The 21,462-nt window shown below is 36.5% G+C and overlaps 1 protein-coding gene and 1 pseudogene across 2 annotated transcripts; both read right to left on the reverse strand.

Annotated features, from left to right (window-relative positions):
• Positions 1 to 8,944: 8,944 nt before the first annotated feature.
• On the reverse strand, positions 8,945 to 16,642 carry LOC110723291 (annotated as a pseudogene).
• Positions 16,643 to 17,502: 860 nt separating this feature from the next.
• LOC110723288 (jacalin-related lectin 3-like) lies at positions 17,503 to 20,970 on the reverse strand. 2 transcript variants are annotated; one of them, XR_002511704.1, is made up of 8 exons: positions 20,610 to 20,970; positions 20,291 to 20,506; positions 19,771 to 20,043; positions 19,368 to 19,601; positions 18,747 to 19,283; positions 18,572 to 18,644; positions 18,417 to 18,491; positions 18,041 to 18,059 (listed from the first exon to the last, which is right to left on the reverse strand). XR_002511704.1 is itself a non-coding variant. In XM_021902636.1 (7 exons), exons 2-7 carry the CDS (start codon positions 20,498 to 20,500, stop codon positions 17,733 to 17,735), a joined length of 1,809 nt encoding a protein of 602 aa, XP_021758328.1. In that variant the 5' UTR covers positions 20,501 to 20,506; positions 20,610 to 20,967; the 3' UTR covers positions 17,503 to 17,732. The 2 variants fall into 2 exon arrangements, 1 of the variants encoding a protein (XP_021758328.1); XM_021902636.1 differs by having other exon boundaries at positions 17,503 to 18,059; positions 18,417 to 18,644; positions 20,610 to 20,967.
• Between the last annotated feature and the right edge of the window lie 492 nt (positions 20,971 to 21,462).

A 21,462-nucleotide genomic window follows, 5' to 3' on the forward strand; every position in this document is an offset into this window, starting at 1 on the left:
TCCTACTTCTAGACCAAGATGAAATTAATCAAGGCAACTACTAACCTCAAGTTTATAGTCTAACTAAAGTGTTCCCAACCCTATACAAATTGATTTTAGGATATAACATCATTATAATGAGTAGGCCAGGTTTTGATTATGCTAATTCCTTTATTTTTCAATTTTATGAATATAATTAAATTATTAAAACGAGAATAGTCGATGATTGTTCATATGTATTGTATTTCATTTTGGAGCGAGAGCTTGTACTTACTTTGTGCCTTTGTGGGATACTTAGCTTAACACTAGGCACATCCCACTCCACTAATACAGCACAAGTAACTCAAATTTCAACAAAAGTTGGTACATAAAAAGTGTAATTAGTTGGTAAGAAATCCAACATCATAAAGTTTAATATGTAGCAGTACATGTGATTATTGATGTACTAAACTTTAATTAGAGCATATTCTTAGAAATCCTAACTTATTAGCTTACAACTTTAATGTAGTACTACAAATGAGTGTTTAATTTGAGTAGTACAAGATAATAAACTTTTTTGAAAAACAAAAAAAGGTTTGAAAGATAGATTTGGATTCCGATTGGGTACCAGTTTCTACGGCTTTACATTGTTAAAGGTGTTTACTTTATACAAGTTTTTTTCTTACAAGGCAACATTAATATCTAATAGTGGACTAGTTATGTTTAATTCTCTTAGTTTGTTGTTTAATCAACTTTCTTTTTCCCCCCTTAAAATAATTCACAAAGTTTATGTTAAACTTTACAGCATACAATATCTTACAAAATATCCAATTTCTCCCTTTTTTTTTTTTGTTATATATTGTATTAATCAAGAAAATACTTGTATAAAAATAGATTTTTTTTACTTAGTTTTGAGGGATTACTAAAGTTTAAAGATTGGTCCATATGCTATAAATATAGGATGAGGTTTTTTTTTTTTTTTTTTGTTATATATTGTATTAATCAAGAAAATACTTGTATAAAAATAGATTTTTTTTACTTAGTTTTGAGGGATTACTAAAGTTTAAAGATTGGTCCATATGCTATAAATATAGGATGAGGTTGAGAGTAGGAGAATCCGCATCATTTTTGCATTATTCTGGGGAGTGTTTAAACATCGCCCATAAATATCTAACTAAAGTCTACAATTATTTTTAGTTTGACACTTTTGCCCTTTTTCTAATTTTTACCGAAAACGTTATTCTCTTTCTCGAAAAATGTGGAGCCGGACTGGATCGCCGAGGGACACTGGAGGGTCGTCATTGTCGCCGGAAAGCGAGGTACCTTGCATTTTAAGTTACGAAATACTGGCCGGCGTACCGGCCAGACGACGCCACCGCCAAATTTCGATTTTTTTTTTTTTGAGAGACCTCCCTCACAATCACTGTCGATGGCTGATGGCTGAACATTAGGGTAGATGTAGTTTGACTTTCTCAACTTCTCCAACACCCAATAATAACTTGCAGCCGTCTCATCCTTGATGACTGCATAACCAATCAGAAAGTTCTGATTTGTTGGAGCCATCTCAACCAGTGGGAACTTGTACTTGTTTGTCTTGTATGTTGAATCGATCAAAATCACAAATAGCCAAGACTTGATCATATTAGCACAATCAAGATGCACAAGGAATAAATTAGTCACCTCCGATGTCTCTTCATCAGAATTAAGCCATAACAGGTAACCACGTGCTTGTGCCTGATGTAGAAGCTGCTGAATAGGGTTCCTTCCCACTGACCGTTCAACCCTCAGTTTCTGTGTGACGTTGTAGATGTGTCTTCGGTTTGGCTGGTCTTCAGGAAATTTCTCTAACACAGATGCTAATATTTTAGCAGCCTTCACTTGAGCATCACTCATTTCTTTGACAACTAGTTTTGCAGCAGGACTTAGGCCACTTAACTGTCGATGACCCACTTCATACACTATCATCTCATGGTTGTGATACCCCCATTTAGATTAACCCTTCACTTCCCAACCATCACAACTTTGAATTTTAAATTTTGGCGCCAAATATAAGCATTTAATCATTTGAATAATTAATTATTTTCGGATTTATAAATTAATAATATTGGTTTAATTATCTTGTAAAGGCCAGTCCATATTTTATTCAATATGTATGTTAGAAATTTCAAGGGTTTTAAAGATAATACCTAATATACATTATGATTTATAACAAATTTTAGTTTTGATATTATCTAAAATATTTATATATTTGTATAATAACTTGATTTAAATATCAAATTCAATTATTTTATCCATTTAAATATGATTTTCGTTTTTAATTAAAAAAAAAATCAGATTTTTTTTAAAAAATCAGCTGGCCGAAAGCTTAAAAAAAAAATTAATTAATTATGATTATTTTGTGATTTCTATCTTATTCTGTACTTAACCATTATACCCTCTCCATCATCTTATTTTATCCATATCTTCCTTCTTCTAATCCTCCAATCAAATGAACTTCTATCCAATTTTTTTACTCATCTTTTACACCCAACTATTAATCTAGACTTAATTTGGTTCAAGTACTTTAACAACCCCAAAACTTATCATGTTTTCTAGTAATCATATTATACATTAATCTCTATCCCTTCCACACTCTAAAAACTATAAATAGACCCTTAATCCTCCACAATTACTCACACCAAAACCAGAAATTCTCTTCTCTTATTCTCTTAAAACCCACGGTTAATCACATTCCCCTCTAACCTGCCTTGCTTCCTCTTCCTTTCACGTAGCAAGAAACCGAGCCAAACACCGCCTAACAAACCACGCACCCCTTGCTACCCCTAACGCCAGCAACCCACTACTGCTCTTTCTGTCCACACTCCTTGCCGCCTACTGCTACTGCCAGGAGGTGTAGTACCCCTCTTTTCCTCGTTCCTCTTTGCCGCAGCTTGCATGCATTGCTTATATACTATTAATATGATGTTACTATAAGATTATTGTTTTAGTAAAATAATTCTTGTTTTAAAAGATTAAGGGTTTGGTAATTCATGCACAAGTAGAATGGTGTTTATGGTTTTGTGTTATTTTGTTAACCTTATATAAATTAAGGTTATTTTATTGTGTAGGAGGATTCCCTTTATCGTGGTCAAGTGTAGTAGTCGTACCTTAATTGTTCTCGTGATCAAGGTACGTATATGTGGCTAGGTCCTTGATACAAATTTGTGAATGCATGTTTTGATGAATGTTTATTGCGATGAGTTAAAAATATAATTTTTCCGATTTTAAAAGTTTGATCTTTAAAAGTGCTAATTAAATTAATAAAAGTTGTTTATAAGTCACTTATCAATTCAAAGGATTAATTTAAACTTGCAGCTCATTATGGGCCTGAGTATTTAGTACTTTAATTGTCCCTTTACCCGGGACTGGTTAAGTAAGACCGTAAATTTTGTATAATCTAGTCTTTTCTCGAGTATAGTCTAACTTGCTTGGAGGGTGTGCACACTTAGGTGAGAAAAATTGATTTTGGAAATTCATCTTAAATTGGAAATCTATTGGTTTGGAAAGTTTCTACTAATGGACGTTACTACTTTTGGAAGATTTAAATTTAGAAAGTCTAATTTTGGAAAGTGATCTTTGACAAGTTTGAATTGGAATAATTATTTCAAAAGCATGTTTGTCTAATAAAAACATTTACATGCCTTGCACTTATATGTACTTAGCGTTTTTGCTAATCCGTTTTCCTTTTTGTTTTGGTTCGCCCTGTTACCGTTATTGGTAAGCAGTTTTGATTTCAGGTGTGGAGTTGATCGTGCACATAGTTGAGTCGGGATTGGGATCACCTAGTTAGGAATTTACTCACTCATGAGTCAGACATGTATTATTTGGAATATTTTTCAAACTATATAATACGGTTATTATATTTTTAATAAAGTCAATTATTTTTCCGCTTTCATTATTAGTAGTAAAAAATAAAACCTTATGTTTTCACGTGGTGGTGATATGCCCAAGTCTATCTATACGGTATTTTTTTTTCTTACGTATAATTATAGTATTTACGTAGAGGGAGATTTGGGGGTGTTACATTTAGATTCAGCAAAGAGATTGGTAAATGGTAAGTGGCGGAAGATCCTGCAAACTACCACAGAGGCAGAGTACGGTCGAGAGTTGGATAACTTCAAGGATGCGTACCAATGGTGCCCAACAATGGTGAACTATGTGATGCAGCAGTGGATACCTCAGAGGGAAAAGTTTTTCAAATATTGGACAAACCAAGTTCTTCATTTTGGAAACACTACAACGTGTAGAGTTGAGAGCGCTCATAGAGCAAGGACTGGATTGATTCTTCCACCTCTGCTCTGGATACACTGTTCGAGAGAATAAACAAGGCTATTGATACTCTTGAAGAACGGCATCAAGAACTCTCTCAAGGACTCTAGACGGCGACATGGCATGATGTATTGCCATTTCATATTTAAGATTCTCCATGGTCGTGTGTCACACTACTACTTCGGTTTGATTCTGAGCGAGCACAACAGGATGAAGGAGTTGAATGATGAAGTGGCTATTCGGTGCGGATGTGCTATATAAGTGACTTATGGACTACCTTGTGCATGCACCATTCACCGCGTACTTACGCAAGATGGGGCGTCGTTACATGTTGATCAGGTTCATCCATTCTAGCGGACGGTCGTTATTGGAGAGCATGCTGTTCCACAGACGGTCCACCGTGAGCAGGAGGAGTTGAAGCAGTTTCGTTCGATGTTTGACCGAGTGTCCTCTAGTCACCCTTCAATCATTCGTGATGCTACCCACGTGCTTCATGACATGTTCAACACGTCATGCTCGGATCACGAGGAACCTGAAGGGGTCGAGCGACCTAGAGGTCGACAACCACGGTGGAACAGGAGTGCGTTTGAGTACATTCGTGGTTGTGGTCGTGGTCGTTAATCGTCATCCAGTCATAGCCAATCTTATTGGCGGTCGCTGCAGCTTCGCAGTCCATAGGTGGGCAACCATCGGAAACTGCACCCACGTGGCAATCATGCTTTCTGGCCATTGGACGACGTACTCCTTCGACGACGCAGATCGGACAGCTTTACTGGGCCATGCTGGTGGAGGAGGGACAACTTGGACAAATCCAAGCTGGCGAAGACAGCGCTAGGGCATGTACACCTCTACGATCTCACGATACTGAATCAGTCCCGTGTAGAGGGTCCTGGGTACCCTATTACTAGGGTTCTGGTTGAAAGACATCCAGTTCACCTGCACATTTTTTCAAATTAGTAAGATTCATATAATAAATGCATCAAAATATAAAATTAGAAATAATTTATACACTTTACCTCTAAGGGGGACATCCTGTCAAGCAATAAATGTATCAATCGGAGGCGGTCAATGGACTTCTTCTCGAACCGCGAACTCCACGAAGAGGCACGTGCCATCCATTCCCCAATAGGAACCGGGTCGCGGTGTGGTCGAAACGCAGGAAAATACTCGTATATCCAGGTCTGTAATAATGTCAGACATCTAGTGATACCTGTCGCGTCAACCCGACTCGAGAATCCTAACTGGCGATACAGATACGACAACGTAGCCGACCCCCAAGAATATAGGCCTACTCTGTCAGGCTCACACGCGTCAACTATGTCGCGTGACCTGAGCTTGTTTCCGCTCTTATCCGGAAACAAGGTACACCCGAGGAGAAGAAAAACATATGCAACCAGTTGTGCGTCATGCGTCCTACATGCAGTGGGGTGCAAACAATGCTGCAAGACGGATGCGATCTTCACACCGCTGTGATCCCAAACACCAAGTGCCCCGGTGTACAGCGCAGCCCTGTCCACCGCCAACAACTCTGCCAGCAAATCTGTCTGATCCGCATCAGTCACAACACAAAGTCGTTTTCCCTCTGCGGGAATCCCAAGGATGGCCTCGACGTCATGCAACATGATCGTCATCTCACCGAACGGAAGGTGGAAAGAGTTTGTATCCGGCTGCCATCGCTCAACGAAAGCCGTGATTAGCGTTGAGTCAATCCTATTGTGCATGGTGGAAGGAAGGTGACTCACTCTAGTGCCCCTCAATCGGCCGAGCATCTCGCTCTCCTCCGGCCAAGCGTCAGCCCATCTACACAAAAAGTTACAAGTCTTTTCCCGGGTTTGGCATTTCAAAATGCCCGTATCCAAACCCCTCTCTTAGTCCTCCCAGATACACTAAGAATCATTAACGGCCCTCGACCATTTTCTGCTTACCGCAGACACAGTGGACGCAGATGATGTGCCAGATCTACTAACAAATCTACCATCTCTACCCTTACGCACATCTACCCTATGTGTTTCATACATAACATCAAGCCTCTGACTGAATGGACCGTAATCATCATATGGTCCACTCTGATCGTCCACATCTTCATCTGCATTCTCCTCCTCCTCCTCCTCATCATCATCATCATCTTCTTCATCCTCCTCACGATGGTGAACCCATTCTCTATGAGCCGAGGTCGAAATACCACGGGATCTAACATGTCTGGGCCCCGAGCTCTCCATTGAGTAGTTTCTACTTCTAATAAATTTCATACTCTTCCCCGCACCAAGTCGAAAATGCGATACCTAACTCCATTAAAAAAATTAAAATATATATAAACATAAAAAAAATTAAAAAAAATAATTAACCAAAAAAAATAATCAAATAAACAAAAAAATACTACCAAATTGACATAAATAAAAAAAATAACATAACACTAAAAAAAATACACAAAAGAGGAAAAAAAAATAACCAAAAACTTACAAAATATATACAAACAAAAGAAAAATAAAAAAAATAACTAACCAAATAAAATACTAACACATTGACATAAAAAAAATAACAGAACACTGCAAACAAAAAATAAAAACAAAATAAAAAGAAAAAAAATTACCAAAACATACAAAATAAAAATAAACATAAAAAAAATATAAAAAAAATACAAATAAAATACAAAAGAATTGGAAAAAAAATATAAAAACAAAAAAAACATATAAATAATTGAAAAGGAAATATAAACAAAAAAAAAAACAAATTTGAAAAAAAAATTAAAATAATAAAAAAAATATACAAAAAATGAAAAAAAAAACATAAACAAAAAAAAATTCTGAAAAAAAATACACATAAACAAAAAAAAAACAAAAAAAAATGGAGGGGCATGCCAGCCAGACGCTAGAGCCACGGCGGCGGCGTCCTCGCAAGACGCCACCACCGTGGCTTTGGCGTCCCGACCAAACGCCGCTGCCATGGGACTGCCGTCTGGCTTGGGCGCTGCCACCGTGGCCACGACGTCCTGGCCAGGTGCCCCACCCTATTCGCGGTGTTTTTTTTTTTTAATTTAAAAAAAAAAAATTACCTTGCCACCGTGAGACCACCTTCCCTCTGCCTCTGCCTCTGCCGCCGCCAATTCCTTGCCTTGCCGCCTCGACATTGTCGTAGTGTGAATTTTTTTTTAGAGAGAAATGAGAGTAGAGAGGAGAGAGAAGATAAGTTTTTTTTTTTAAAACAAAAAAGGGCAAAAGTGTCAATCCACCTAATTTTTGTGGGCTTTATGTAGAGATTTGAGGGCGATGTTTAGCAGTTCACTTATTCTGACACCCATGCTTGTATACTTTGGTTTTTAGAGATTAGATTCTCTTTTTTCTATCTATCTCGTATACTTTAAATTGTTTCTTCCTATAAAGATTTTGATTTTTTAAAGTTTATACGTAGCAAAAAGAATAGTATAATTTATGATTTAACAGTAATTTTGTATTTTTTAACCGTCTATAAAGATTATGTACAAGTTTTTGTAAATATTACTCGTAGTGATCTAGTGAATACATTTGTATCTTTAGATAATGAGTGTGGAGTTTTAGTATTAGTAAGGTGATACATAAAAAAATGAAAAAAAAAATCGTGTATAATTAATTTGTTTTGATAATATGAATATATGATATGAAATGGAAGAGTAACTCTCTAGTTAGCTTAGTTAGGAATGTACAAGCTAAAGTAGGAAGTGATACAAAGAAGGAACTTAATTCTCAAATCTAATCTATTTATCAATTCAAAAGTTAGTTTAAATGGCTAGACAAAATTTCATCATGTATACTTGCATAATGCAGAGAAGTTCATATATGTCACTCCTTGCATAATGCAGAGAAGTTCATATATGTCACAAAGTTTCATAACACGTGAAGATTAACTAGTTTAATTAGTTTAAATATTAAGGATAATTTTTAATGTAACTGGAATTTTTAATCTTAAATTTTGTTTTTTTTTTTTTTTTTTTTTTTTTTTTTTTTTTTTTTTTTTGCTTTTCTTTACACCAAATTAATAAATAAAAAAATTCAGACCCATGATGACAATGGCTTGTTGGACCCAACTAATTCAGCCCTTGGGCCAATTAAGCTATGGATCAGAAATGGGGATCAATACTAGGTTTTTAGGGTCAATTTCTTGCTGTTTGGGCTAGGCCCCAACTTGAGTAACTGACTCAACTACAACAGTAAAAGAAAACACCCACCTGCTAGAATTTTTTTATGGCATGAAGGTCAAAAAACTTCAAACTAATCACCCTTACAACTTTTTAACTCCTTCCATCCCTCGATTGCTATTTGGGAGCCCTATTTCGTACTTTTACAGCATTCACGTATTTTACTTTGACCATTTTTGATGATTTAACTACCTAATCTTGCCAAATCACATGCATGCCTGATGAACAAAGACAACTCTAGCAATTCGTAAATGCATGACCGCATCAAATGTATCAATAATCTTGTTTGCATCATCTACTAGTAATCTAGTATAACAGAAGCTGGACATTTGTGATCTACATATTTGTACACATGTAATTCATACTCAAGTCAGTGATATTCCACAATTTTCACAGCTTAAGATTAAGATTGTAAAATACAGGTTTAGCAAGAACTAGTTTCATCAACATAATTCCATTTAATAAAGATCAAAGCAAAAATTGTAAAGAGCAATTTTGAAACCCCTATACTCGGTCAAAGTTAGTTCATAAAGAATTTCCTCCCAAAAACGTAGTCCAACAAGAAATCAAGAATCACACTAAACAATCCTTAAACAAAATAGTACAGTAAGAATCCAAATGATTCAATCTAAAGTCGTCTTCGATTCAATCTAAAATCGTCTTCTCAATGATTTCCCAGGAAAAACAAAGGTTCACAACAATCTGCCTTGATTTACATTTACTTTGTACTGTATTATTGAAGAAGACGTCAAATCATAGTTATTCAGCCAAACATGTTGAACAAAGAAGGTTTTGCCTGCTTGTAATTTCCTAACCAGTGCTGCATGTGAACACCAATGGCATCCAAGTATGAGCCACTTCTTCCGTGGAAGCCGACCACTTTTCCTTCAGTAGTTGTTGATGTGAAGAACGTTCCTGTTTCCTCGCCAAATGGACCATACTTTCCTCGACTAGTATAGAATGTTAATGATCTGATGACTTTGGGATGATCATCCTTGGTAACTGGACCATAGTAACCTGATATACAGGTAAGGCTTTCATTTGGATACTCCAGTTTGATCTGCAAGACAATGATGAGAAGAAATTATCATCAAATGACTCAGAAAGTCAGAGTAAATTTCAAGAAACTTGTCAGAGGATTAAAGACATTATACCCGATGTGTCTTGGTGCCAGTGTTAACGCCATGTTTAATGGACCAAACTGACTGTCCATTTCGATCATATTCAATTTGTATTGAGCAAATTACTTCAGATTTTGTCAGAAAAATCTGTTTTATTCCAGTGAAGACTCCATCATCCCAAGGTTTCCCTCCATCACCGCCCCAGGGTCCAGGTCCACATGGTGCTGGTTCTTTTACAATCTTGTGAGCAGGCTAAAACATATGAAGAATAAATAAAAAATTACTATTCAAGGTTGCCAAACCTATGATTTGCAACTCAAAGTACACAAAAGAGGAGATAGAATATTGAACTATGGAGTAATACCTCTTCTGTTAGTGCTCCTCGTGCAACCATTGGTTTGCTAGGCCACAGGGGATTCCCTTCTATAGCAGGTTTATTGTCGTTCAAAGGCAAAGGAGGGCGCACTTGTGGTATTACTTTCCCCTCTTTAACATGAACCCCGATGGCATCCAGGAAAAGACCCTTTCGCCCATGAAAGCCGACAATCATCCCTTCCTTCGATTTGGATGTAAAGGCCACACCTTGCTCTTCACCATACGGTCCATATTTTCCTTTCGTGGTATGGAATGTGAGTGATTTAATGATGCTAGAACTGATCATAGTTGGGCCATGAAATCCCGTTATATGTGTCAAGATTTCATAAGGATAATCAAAGACTATCTGCCAAGGTGCAATACAACACAAAACATAGGGTCAGTACAAGAAAAGAGGCTGACAAGTCATTTTGATTTAGTCGGTTATGATCCAAAAACCAACATGTAATGAATCTGACTCCACTAGTCTTTTTTAAATCCACCAGTCCCTCCATTTCTTCTTCTCCATACAGCTTCCTCTTTCTGCTCATATAACACTTTCATATAGACAATACCAACATTTCGAGATATGATAATCTGCCTGATGCCAGTGTACGTTCCATCATCAAACGCAGTTCCTCCATTACCACCCCAGGGTCCATGAGTCACAAGACCTGAAAGCTTTTTATCAACAAGGGGAGTAGGGGCAAACACCTGTACAAAAAAAAAAATGAAGTTTTCACAATTCATATATAACTGCATTGAATGATGTCTGAATATAACAGAATAATTGTTCCTGAAAGATATTTCCCACCTTATCATTACTTTCTACATCAGAGTCAGAACGTGAACTTTGTCTTGAAAATGTTAATGGTGAAGTATTGGTGTCCAATTCCCTTATTTTTGGTGGAGCAGGAGCATTACTGAAGTTTTCTCTCTGTTTTATAGCAAGAACTATGTCATAATCCTTCCCTAAACTTCCATGTATAACTGAGTAACCGGAATTATCAGCCCCGTTAGCAACATAGTTTTGTGAATAAGGTACAGGCTTCTTATCAAAAGGCTTCAGATACACTCCAATGGAATCTAGAAACCAACCACATCTACCATAGAAACCAATGATCTTTTCCCCAACCTTCGGGCAGGAAAAGAATGTTCCCAGCTCCACACCAAATGGTCCATGTGTTTTTTCATTGCTCACAAAGGTCAGTGATCGAACACAGAGAGGACCGCCATGATATAAGGGCCCATAGTAACCATGGACAGAAGTCAAGAACTCTTCTGGATATGCAAGTTTTATCTGTAGAATGAAATTAGTCAGTTGAATTCTATATTCAAGCAAATATTTCAGTTTTAGGGAAGTCAGTATCCGATTCCCTTCCTTTTCTGTTCCTCCCCCCTCAAACTTCTAAACAAGCAGATATGAAGAATTTTAAAAGGAACAAAAAAAAAATCTCTTCATGATACAGGGATTACTCAATAACATAGTTGTGACAAACCTCATCTGTTTTATAGCCTCCACTTCCACCATGCTTATCTGACCACGCTGGATGTCCTTGCTTATCATATTCAATGTGAATGGAGTCGATACCAGCTCCATGTGTAATTAGAATTCGTCTCACAGTTGTGTATACTCCATCATCCCAATTAGATCCAGTTTGACCACCCCATGGCCCAACAACAATTGGCTTTTTCTCTCTATCCTGAAAATCATCACGACAAATCCAAATGAGCCATTAAGGTTAAAATCTTATACTGAAAGACAAACAAATTACACCAAGAAGTTAAAGCCAGTGGTTAGTCTAATTACCATTTTCCAACGCTGAACTACTGCTAGAAGGCAATGAATCAGCTTATCAATTTGTTGGTGTTTCTACTATGAGCTGCATACAAAAGAATTTATAATACCTACAGAACTGATTCCAATATGGCAAATTCCCAGAAACAATTCAGAAAAATTCAGAAGATGCTAATTCTATCACCCACTTTAAAAGAGGGGGGATGAAAGTAAGAGCATCAGATTCAAAAGGAACTAATTCAGGAATTGCTTTAGATTAGAGAAGCATTCTGCACTTAGAACGGTCATATTTTTATCTTAATTTTTTATTGACAATGGCACACAATAAACACTTACAGTAAAATCGACAATAAATCTTATTGACAGGAAAAAAAAAAAAAAAAAATTGAGAGACTAATTTAATAGTCCTGATCGTAAGCTAACTATGATCCCACCAGAGACAATAGGGATTCAGCATAAACCAGGTACAATAGGGATTCAGCATTACTGTTACTTGGGCTTCAGAATGTGACAGAATTGTTCATGCAACAAAAATGTGGCCAATTAAGTGACCAGTGGTGAAGCCAGCTTTTGTTCATGACTTTAATGCAATATTCTTCATAGGCGACTAAGTCTCTCTAGGTAGATGAGGACTGTGAAGGAATGCCATTCTTCACTTTGCTCAGGATCTATCAGACACATTCTCGTATCAAACTCTCAGTGTCACACATGATTGATTTTGTAGCCCAGCAGTCAATTTTTGTTCAATCAAAATGAACAAGTAGTAAGCCAAAAAAATTGAGCTTGTTATAAAAAGGCTGAAAGCTGTCTATCACTCTAACTTCCAATCCTTCTCCCTGCTTAAAAGAAGAAAAAGGTTAGTCTGTATTTCCTCTTACAGAAAAGGTTATACGTTGACATATATCCCAATGCCCCTTACACTACTCAATTGCACGAAAAGAATGGTCTTGATGATTCTCATGCAACTATAAGCCTCATTCTAGCTTCATAATTTTGACAAATACGAAATATCAAATAATTTCTAAATCATCAATCAAATCTAGAGAATCAGATACTATTTCTTAAAGATGGCAATCGATATAAAACGAACTTAAATAGACATAGGATCCTCAAAGATAAAAAATTCCAGGTTGTAACATGTAAATTGGAACTCTCTATTCTGTAAAACATGGTCAAAGTGTAAATGATTTTTAATTCAAAGATCAAAGAAGCAAGAATCATGGGAGAAGAGATTGAAAAGTACAGAACAAAAATTGCCTCACATTACAATGTAATACACCCAAAGCAAACCATTGATCAAAAATTGAATCGACCCAAAGAATAATGTAGCAAATGTTACATGAATGACTCCACTTAGATTTGTTGAGAGTAAGTAACTAACATATCTATGAAGAAAAAATACCTGGTACAATATAAGTTCTAACCTGCTCCTTGCCCCTCAAACATGATTAAGGGAAAACAAGCAATTGGAGCCGTATTTCTTTCATGTGCATTAAGGACACAGAAGACAAACAAATTTAACAAATGGAAATTCCCCTGACATCTTTCTGTACCATAGTACCAATGATGGGTGGGTATGCTTCTGGAAGAGAATTCATCCTCAAGCCCTTAGCTTTGCATGAAGCAACCTGAAACATTTAAGGAAAAGAGGCATTTTACAGGCAACAGAAAGAGCAACAATCAGGGTGCTGAGACAAAAATCTGAGCACAAGACAATTCAAAACTTGCAAAAAATTGAATTGATTGAGATGTAAATAGATATAACTCCAAGCAAATAACAGGTCAGAAACATATGAAAACTCAGAACACAATAAGAATGGTTGTTCAATATTGTTGGAACTTAATGTGGATCATTTCATCATTTATATGTAAGTGCCATATGATGCAAAAAAATGTCTTATCTTCAGAAACTACACATTGTTAAGATTCCTGTCCAGCCAAAAGACATCTGGTTCACTACATATTTACAGATTGTCAGCAAATCCACAAATAAAATTGGTTGCCAGTCACTGTTATCTACACTACCAATAATCCCCACAAGAACATCGCCCTTATTTGAAATGATGCAAACACTTTGTATCATTTAATAGTATTTCACAACCATATGCTGAAGAAATATATTTAGCTGTACAATGGCAGTCTTCACAAATTCGGTAGTTCTTCACAATCCTTGTGCATTTTACTTTAAAATCTGTGTTGAGAAGAGCAAAACCAAGGGCAAGCTTTTCACTGTGTAACCCACTAACTTCTTCAAAATCTTCTTCATGTACATAGTGCATACTTTCAGAGTCAGGTAACTCAATATGCTCTTCAATACTCTTTAGCCAAGAAGAAATAGCGCTCAAACCTGAAGTACAACGGTCACCACTAACAAACTGATACACCTGATTTTTCAATTCAAGCAAGCTGCACCCGCAAGGTTTTTTCAAATCCAAATTTCCAAGTGCCCTGCGCTCTAGAGTGTTGACAGATCTTTCAGATGCCATATAAGCCTGTGAAAGCAAATGGTGGACTACACCATTTCCAGGGTTCAATTTAAGCAAATGTTCACCTGCATGGATTGTCAAAGCAATGTTACTACAGGATCGACTAGCTGTCAGCAATGCATCCCATACAGCTGAATCAGGTTCCGTCTCCATACAGCTAATGAATTCAATTGCCTCTCTTAGCCTACCTGATCTGCCAAATAAATCTACCATAGCTGCATAGTGTTCAGAACCAGGCACAATGTGGTAATCTTTGGTCATGCTCCTGAACACTTGCTTCCCTTTCTCAACCAATTTTACACGACTGCATGCAAGTATAAGACTTACAAAAGTACCTCTATTAGGCTTATATCCTTCCCTTGTCATCAGATCAAAGGCATCAAGTGCATCATTTGAACGGCCATGTAAAACATAACCAGCAATAAATGAGTTCCAAGTGATGATATCCTTTGACGACATACAGTTAAATACAGACCTTGAGTAAGCAAGGTTGCCTGACTTGCCATAAACGTCAATAAATGAATTTGAAACAGCGATATGGGAATCTAAATTTCCGCGCAGCACACAAGCATGGATCTCTTTCACCTTGTTTGCTGCTATTAGATTACCACAAGCAGGTAAAATTGACAAAATTGTAACTGGATTGGGTCGATAACCAAAACATTGCATTTGTCGGAAGATCATAAGTGCCTCATCCTTGCTCCCCATATGCAGATAACCAGAAATAAGAGAGTTCCATGATGATGTATTAGGCTTTACTATTCCTGCTTTGCCCATCATCTGAAAGATCTCCATGGCTTGGTCTTCATCTCCATTTTGGATGTAACCTGAGATTATGATGTTCCAAGTCACAACGTTGGGTGATACATCTGATTTCTGCATCCTCATAAACAGCTCATGGGCTTTGCCACAATAACCACCTTGACAATAGCCTCCTATTATTGAATTCCATGTATAAACATCTTTTTCAGACATCAAATCAAAGACTTTGCGTGCTGCTTCAAATTCTCCACATTTTGAATACATGTCTATAAGTGAATTTCCAACCAAAACATTGCTACAAAAACCCATTTTAGCTGCAACTGAATGAAGCTCTTTCCCCTTCTCAAGAAATTCCACAGATGCACAGGCAGAGACTGCACTAGCTATGGTAACCTCATTTGGTTGAACACCAACCAAAAGCATCTCCCTGAAAAGTTCTAATGCTTCAACAACCCTATTGTTCTGTGCAAGGCCTGAGATCATTGAGGTCCAGGTAAAAACATCAGGGATCACTCCGAAACCTCTCATCTTGTTGATGAGTTCCATTGCAGCATCACAATTACCTGATTGATTGTAACCGCTAACTAATATGTTCCAAGTTATCATGCTAGGTTCAATCCCCTCTTCAAACATCATATTCAGTAACCTATGCGCTTCAACATTCTCCCCTGTACGACAATATCCGGATATCATTGAGTTCCAACTAACAATATCCCTCTTATCCATCTCCTCAAAAAATCTCCTAGCTAAACTCATTTTTCTACACTTAGCATACACAGCCAACAATGCATTAATAACCCGCCTACACGAACTCATCCCACTTCGAATCACCAATGAATGTATCAATCTTCCAGTCTCAAAATCCTCACAATTCCCACAAGCTTGTAAAATCTTAGGAAACAAAAACCCATCAGGCAAAATACCCTCTTTCATCATCAAACCAAACAACCCAACCACCTTACCACCTCACCCCATCTTTGCTCCCTAGAGTAAGCCCCAATCATAGCTGACCAACTAAACAAGTTTCTCTCAGACATTTCATCAAACACCTTACGAGCATCACCCAAACACCCACATTTAGCATACATACTAACCAATTTAGTCTCAACAAAGGGGCAAACATCCTGAACTAAGTTTACCCTAGAATGCAATTCACGCCCTAATTCAGCTGAATTAAGTTCAATACAACAATCTAACAACTGTAAAAATGCATCAGAATTAAGCTTAAACCCATTTTCTGAAATTGAATCCAGAGCAATTACAGCTTCCTTAAAACGACCAATCTTGAGAAGATGATTCAAATGAGCAAAATCTGGGGTTTTAGAGGGAAATGGTTGATGGGTTTTAGAAAGAGAAAGTGTTGATTTAATGGGATTGTGAGAAAAATCAGAAAAGATTGGTATAGGAGGGGTGGATTTGCAGGGGATGATTAAGCTCTCCATTGAAGAACAACAATTTAAATTCTTTCTGAATTATTGTTTCAAAAATTCAAATGGGTTGTCCTAAATTTTTTCTCGGTATTCAAAAATCTGTTAAAGTTTGAAGATGATGAAGAGATTTGGAGAATAAAGGTTGTGGCGGGGAATCCACTCTATCTTAGTTTGGAGGGATGGGGCACTATCTTTTTTAATTCCAGTCTTCAAAAAAAATCTTTTTTGATTCCATATTTACCATAGGACAAAAAAAAATAAAAAAATAAAAAAATAAAAAATTGTTTATTACAATATCTCGTATACTAGTAAAAGGCCCTGATCTTATGAACAAAGTTAATTTCATTTCAAGTCGTTTTAGTTGAGAAAATATAATCTTTAATTCTTTAGTAAAACGTTATTGATATTTATTGTGAGTAAACAGTTTAGATTATGTTTAATTCACCTTGTGTTTATATAATTTGAATTTATTTTTTCTGATCTAATCAAATTTGAATTAATTTTTCCTGATCAAATCTCAAATAAGTAATACAAAGTATTTTATAAGGTTCTTAAATAAGGTGAAGGGTGAACTAAACATTGCCTAAAACGAGGGAGTATGAAAAATGGTCATTACTTTTCAATAAACTATTTAACCCAATTATCTTTCTTTTACAATTTTTAATACAATTGCCTAAAACGAGGGAGTATGAAAAATGGCCATGTATGCTTTATTCTTGTAACTAGGCATATTTTTTTTTATCATACCGGGTATCGGTTTTACCCAATCAATTAAAAATTTAAACAGTTAACCCACTTCAAATCTTCAACAGAGCAAAAATAATTAAGCAAAGACCCTAGGCCCCAACCTCTTGGTTCTGTATATTTTGATAATTGAGTTTTTACTATCAAACTAATAACTAATAAGATGTTAAGCAAGTATGATCCAATAGAATAATTACTGATCTTAAATCTTTTTTCTAGCACTTATCTTGAACTTCCTTGTCAAAATTAATTCTTTCTTATAAGGTACAAAGTGTAACATTAACATAACTTTTCATAGCTTTTGCACCCATTCAATGCTCATAAATTTCTCATCTGATTAGAAAACGATAAATTGCAAGCATAATGTGCATTCCATGTGAATTAATTGCACTAATAGCCTTTGCAAAACCATGATCATATGAGTTTTATTATACAGGTGACTCTTTACAAGAACACATGCAAATCAGATGATCAATACACATAAACATGCATAATACAAAGTTGATTAAAAACAGCAAACATCATCTGAAACCTATTATACAAGCTAGCAGTTTCCATACTGCAATATGTACAAAGATCCCATGCATAATTATACACACATCATTTGTACATTTTGTTCAGGATTTTTGTGAAGCCTCCTCTCTCAGGAGAATATGGTTGATGTGACAGTTCGTCGCTCACCCAGTGCTGCATATGGACTCCAATAGCATCCAAGAAAGTGCCACTCCTTCCATGGAAGCCGACTATTTTACCTTCTTTATTACTTGAAGAAAAGTGTGTGCCTATGGGTTTCCCGTAGGGTCCATATTTAGCTTTGTTCGTATGGAAGGTGAGAGATCTTATTACCCTTCTGTACATATCTCCGACTAGAATATCATAGCTTCCACTGATGCTTGTAAGTACTTCGTATGGGTAATCAAATTTTATCTGCAGCATGGAAAGTCAGGGTCAAATTACTTTCAATGTCTAAATTTCATAGATGAACAACAAAAAACAAAAAAAACTGCAAATTGGTACAGTTGTGTGCCTAAACTTAAAAAGACAGTGCACAATAAAGTAGGATTACATATTGACATATTGTTGGGATGCCCGAAAAAAAAATTCAGCTTAATGGGTTGTGATAGATATGTTTGCAAAATAATGCCATATCCTGATATCCATAATTATGAGAGATTAAGAATCTTAAGGTTGTGCGAAAATGAAAACTAATGAACAGAAGAAGAGTACAACAAAACATATGAAGTGTTGAATACTTGAATAAGTAGACCAGAAAAAATCAATTACATGGTAGGTGCAAGCGTCGTTGGCTATTCCGTGTGGAGCAGACCAAACAGAGTGGCCGTGTTCATCATACTGAATCTGTATTGAGCAAATAGCATCTCCTCTTGTTAGAATAATTTTCTTGACCCCAGTATATACTCCATCATCCCATGACTTACCTCCTTCACCTCCCCATGGCCCTGATTGACCTGAATCATAGAGAGCTGGTTGTCTTGGCATTCCCCATACTACCTGCATATTATACAGAATGAAAAGTAATGAAATAGTTCTCTTCTACTTTAATGGAAGTCTGCTATAGTAGTAATAGTATTATGCACGTTGCATTAAAATTACCTCAGAAGGCTTTACGCCAGGCATATCATAATGATCAGGATAAGGCGGATGGATGGCTGGTTTTCTTTCAAAAACATGTTTAGGCATGTCATAATGATCAGCATAAGGCTGAGGAAGGACTGGTTTTCTATCAGGAACATGTTTAGGCATGTCATAATGATCAGCATAAGGCTGAGGAAGGACAGGTTTTCTTTCAAGAACATGTTTAGCCATGTCATAATGATCAGCATATGGTTTTCTTTCAAGAACATGGTTGGGCATGTCATAATCAGGATAAGACTGAGGATAGACTGGTTTGCTTTCGAGAACATGGACTCCAAGGCTATGCACAAAATATCCATTTCTTCCATGAAAGCCAACAATTGCACCTAACGAACCTGTGGAGAACGAAAACCCTTGTGGATCTCCAAATGGTCCGTAACTCCTTTTGTTGGTGTGGAAAGTAAGTGATTTGACAACTGTAGGTCCTCGCAGGATTGTGGATCCATAGAATCCTGTTATATGAGTCAGGATTTCGTAGGGATAGTCGAAAACAATCTGCAAAGTGCCCAAAAAAATTGACAAAATTCTGTTTAAGATAACAGAATAATCCACAGAACAAAAGAGGTAAGAAATACAAACCTTGTCAAGCTTGAGTCCTCCAGATCCACCATGCTTATTCCCCCAAACCACCTTCCCATTTTGATCATAACAAACTCTAACGGATACCAGCCCTCCTGATCGCGTTATATGTACTTCTCGAACCCCTGTATAAATTCCATCATCGAAGTTTGTTCCACCATCACCACCCCACGGTCCAAGTGACAGGACTTTCTTGTTAATCCCAGGAACTCTAACATGAGTAGTAGGGAGCATCTATTGTTGAATTTGTCAAAACGTTAATCACTTGCAATTTTGAGTTTAAGCTTGACACACAATAAATCACTAGGATTAAAAAATATAAAACAAAAAAAAAAAAAAAAAAAAAAAAAAAAAAAAAAAAGAGAGAGAGAGAGAGAGAGAGAGATGAAAATCTTGTCCATACCCTATGTGTCTCCAAAAGATTTGTTTGCGGTTGAGATTTTACGTAAACCCCGATTGAATCAAGGTATTCACTGCTCCATCCATGAAAACCCACTAACATCTCATCATTAACAGGCAGTGAGAAAGGAGCTCCTTGCTCAATACCAAAAGGTCCATATTTTTTCCTGTTGGTTTGCAAGAAAAGTGAGCGGACAATCACTGGACCACCTTTCGTAATAGAGCCACAAAATCCGCTAATTGAGACTAGATATTGAGTAGGGTAGTCAAGCTTGATCTGCACAACCATAGCAATTTTTATACTTTGAGAATATACAAGTCATATACTTGTAATATACAAGCAGATTGTATAATATAATGAACAAAATTAATTTTGTTTTTGGTTTCAAAACATCAGAAGTTGGACACAAAACAATTAAGATCAGGCTCAGATCATTATAAGGTTTATAACTTCTCCATTTAAGAAAAAGGAAAGCTCGGTTCAATCAGAAGGTAACTAACTGTAGACATATATGAATGATTACCTGATCAGTCCTAGTACCATTGTTGCCACCATGCTTGTCAGACCAAATTGCGCGACCATTCTTATCATACTCAAACTGGACGGAATGGATTCCAACTGAACTGGTAGAGATCACTACTTGCCTTACACCGGAATAGATTCCATCATCCCATTTATACCCACTTTGACCTCCCCACGGTCCATATGCTATGTGCTTCACCTCGCTCCCCATCAAGTTCTGTCAAGATCAGTTACATGCAACCACCACAGGATAAACAAGATCAGTGAATAAATTAACTGACAGAATAAACAAGATCAATAAAAACAGTAGCTTCAGTTACCTTTTTACTTTCAGTTCAGTAGCAAATTCGAAGGTGTCGTGTGTGTATGAGACTTTTGATGTATCAGATTAGAAGTAGTGCATGGAAAATATTATGGTCTCAGTAATTTCTGATTCTGCAGAAATCTGTGTTCCTGATTTATAAAACGGATAGTACAGTAGTTTATGTGGACGTCAATCCAAATTTTAGAATCAAATATTGTCTGCATCTCTGCCTTTAGTGATTTCACAAGGCTTGAAAAGAGGATATGATTCACAATACAGGTATGAAAAGTCCTTTCACAAAAAGCTGATTCTTATTAAATTTGCAATACTTAACTGAATAGACAACGATATATGCAAAAAATTTATTAACTGAATGTGATAAGAACACCCATATTAAAGATGCCTCCATCTTTTATATGCCGATGCCTCCACTGTTAATCATACTTATCAGCATCTAACTTACTTTCAAGTTTCAACTGAGAAAGAAACATACGCATGTCCGTACAATCGAATATAATATCCTATCAAATTCAAGGACGCATCTAATTTACATACTTTCAACTGAGAAAGAAACATACTCATTTCCAAACAAACGAATATAATATCCTATCAAATTCGAGGAGGCATTCGAATTTCTTAGATAATGGCTAGATGCTAAGCTAAGGCATCCGCTTTATCTTTTCGTTCATTTAACTGGGTAATATATATGCTAGATGTTGATCAAGAATCTCGAGAAGATAATATGCCTTTGAATTTTTATTTATAATTAGACCAAATCAACCACATTTCACGCAAACATTGGCTGCAACGAGAGTGAATATGCAAAGAAAAACAGAAATATCTTGCCAAGATGCTAACTCTGGTATTGC

This window comes from Chenopodium quinoa, unplaced genomic scaffold, assembly GCF_001683475.1.
Source record: "Chenopodium quinoa cultivar QQ74 unplaced genomic scaffold, ASM168347v1, whole genome shotgun sequence".
In the NCBI taxonomy this organism is placed as follows: domain Eukaryota; kingdom Viridiplantae; phylum Streptophyta; class Magnoliopsida; order Caryophyllales; family Amaranthaceae; genus Chenopodium; species Chenopodium quinoa.

Coding starts and splice junctions, on each gene's coding strand:
- LOC110723288 (XM_021902636.1), bottom strand. CDS start 20,500: ATGGGGAGCGAGGTGAAGCACATAGCATATGGACCGTGGGGAGGTCAA. Junction 18,645..18,746: donor CTGGCGTAAAGCCTTCTGAG/GTAATTTTAATG, acceptor TATAATATGCAG/GTAGTATGGGGAATGCCAAG. Junction 18,060..18,416: donor ACGACGCTTGCACCTACCAT/GTAATTGATTTT, acceptor TCCATGCTGCAG/ATAAAATTTGATTACCCATA.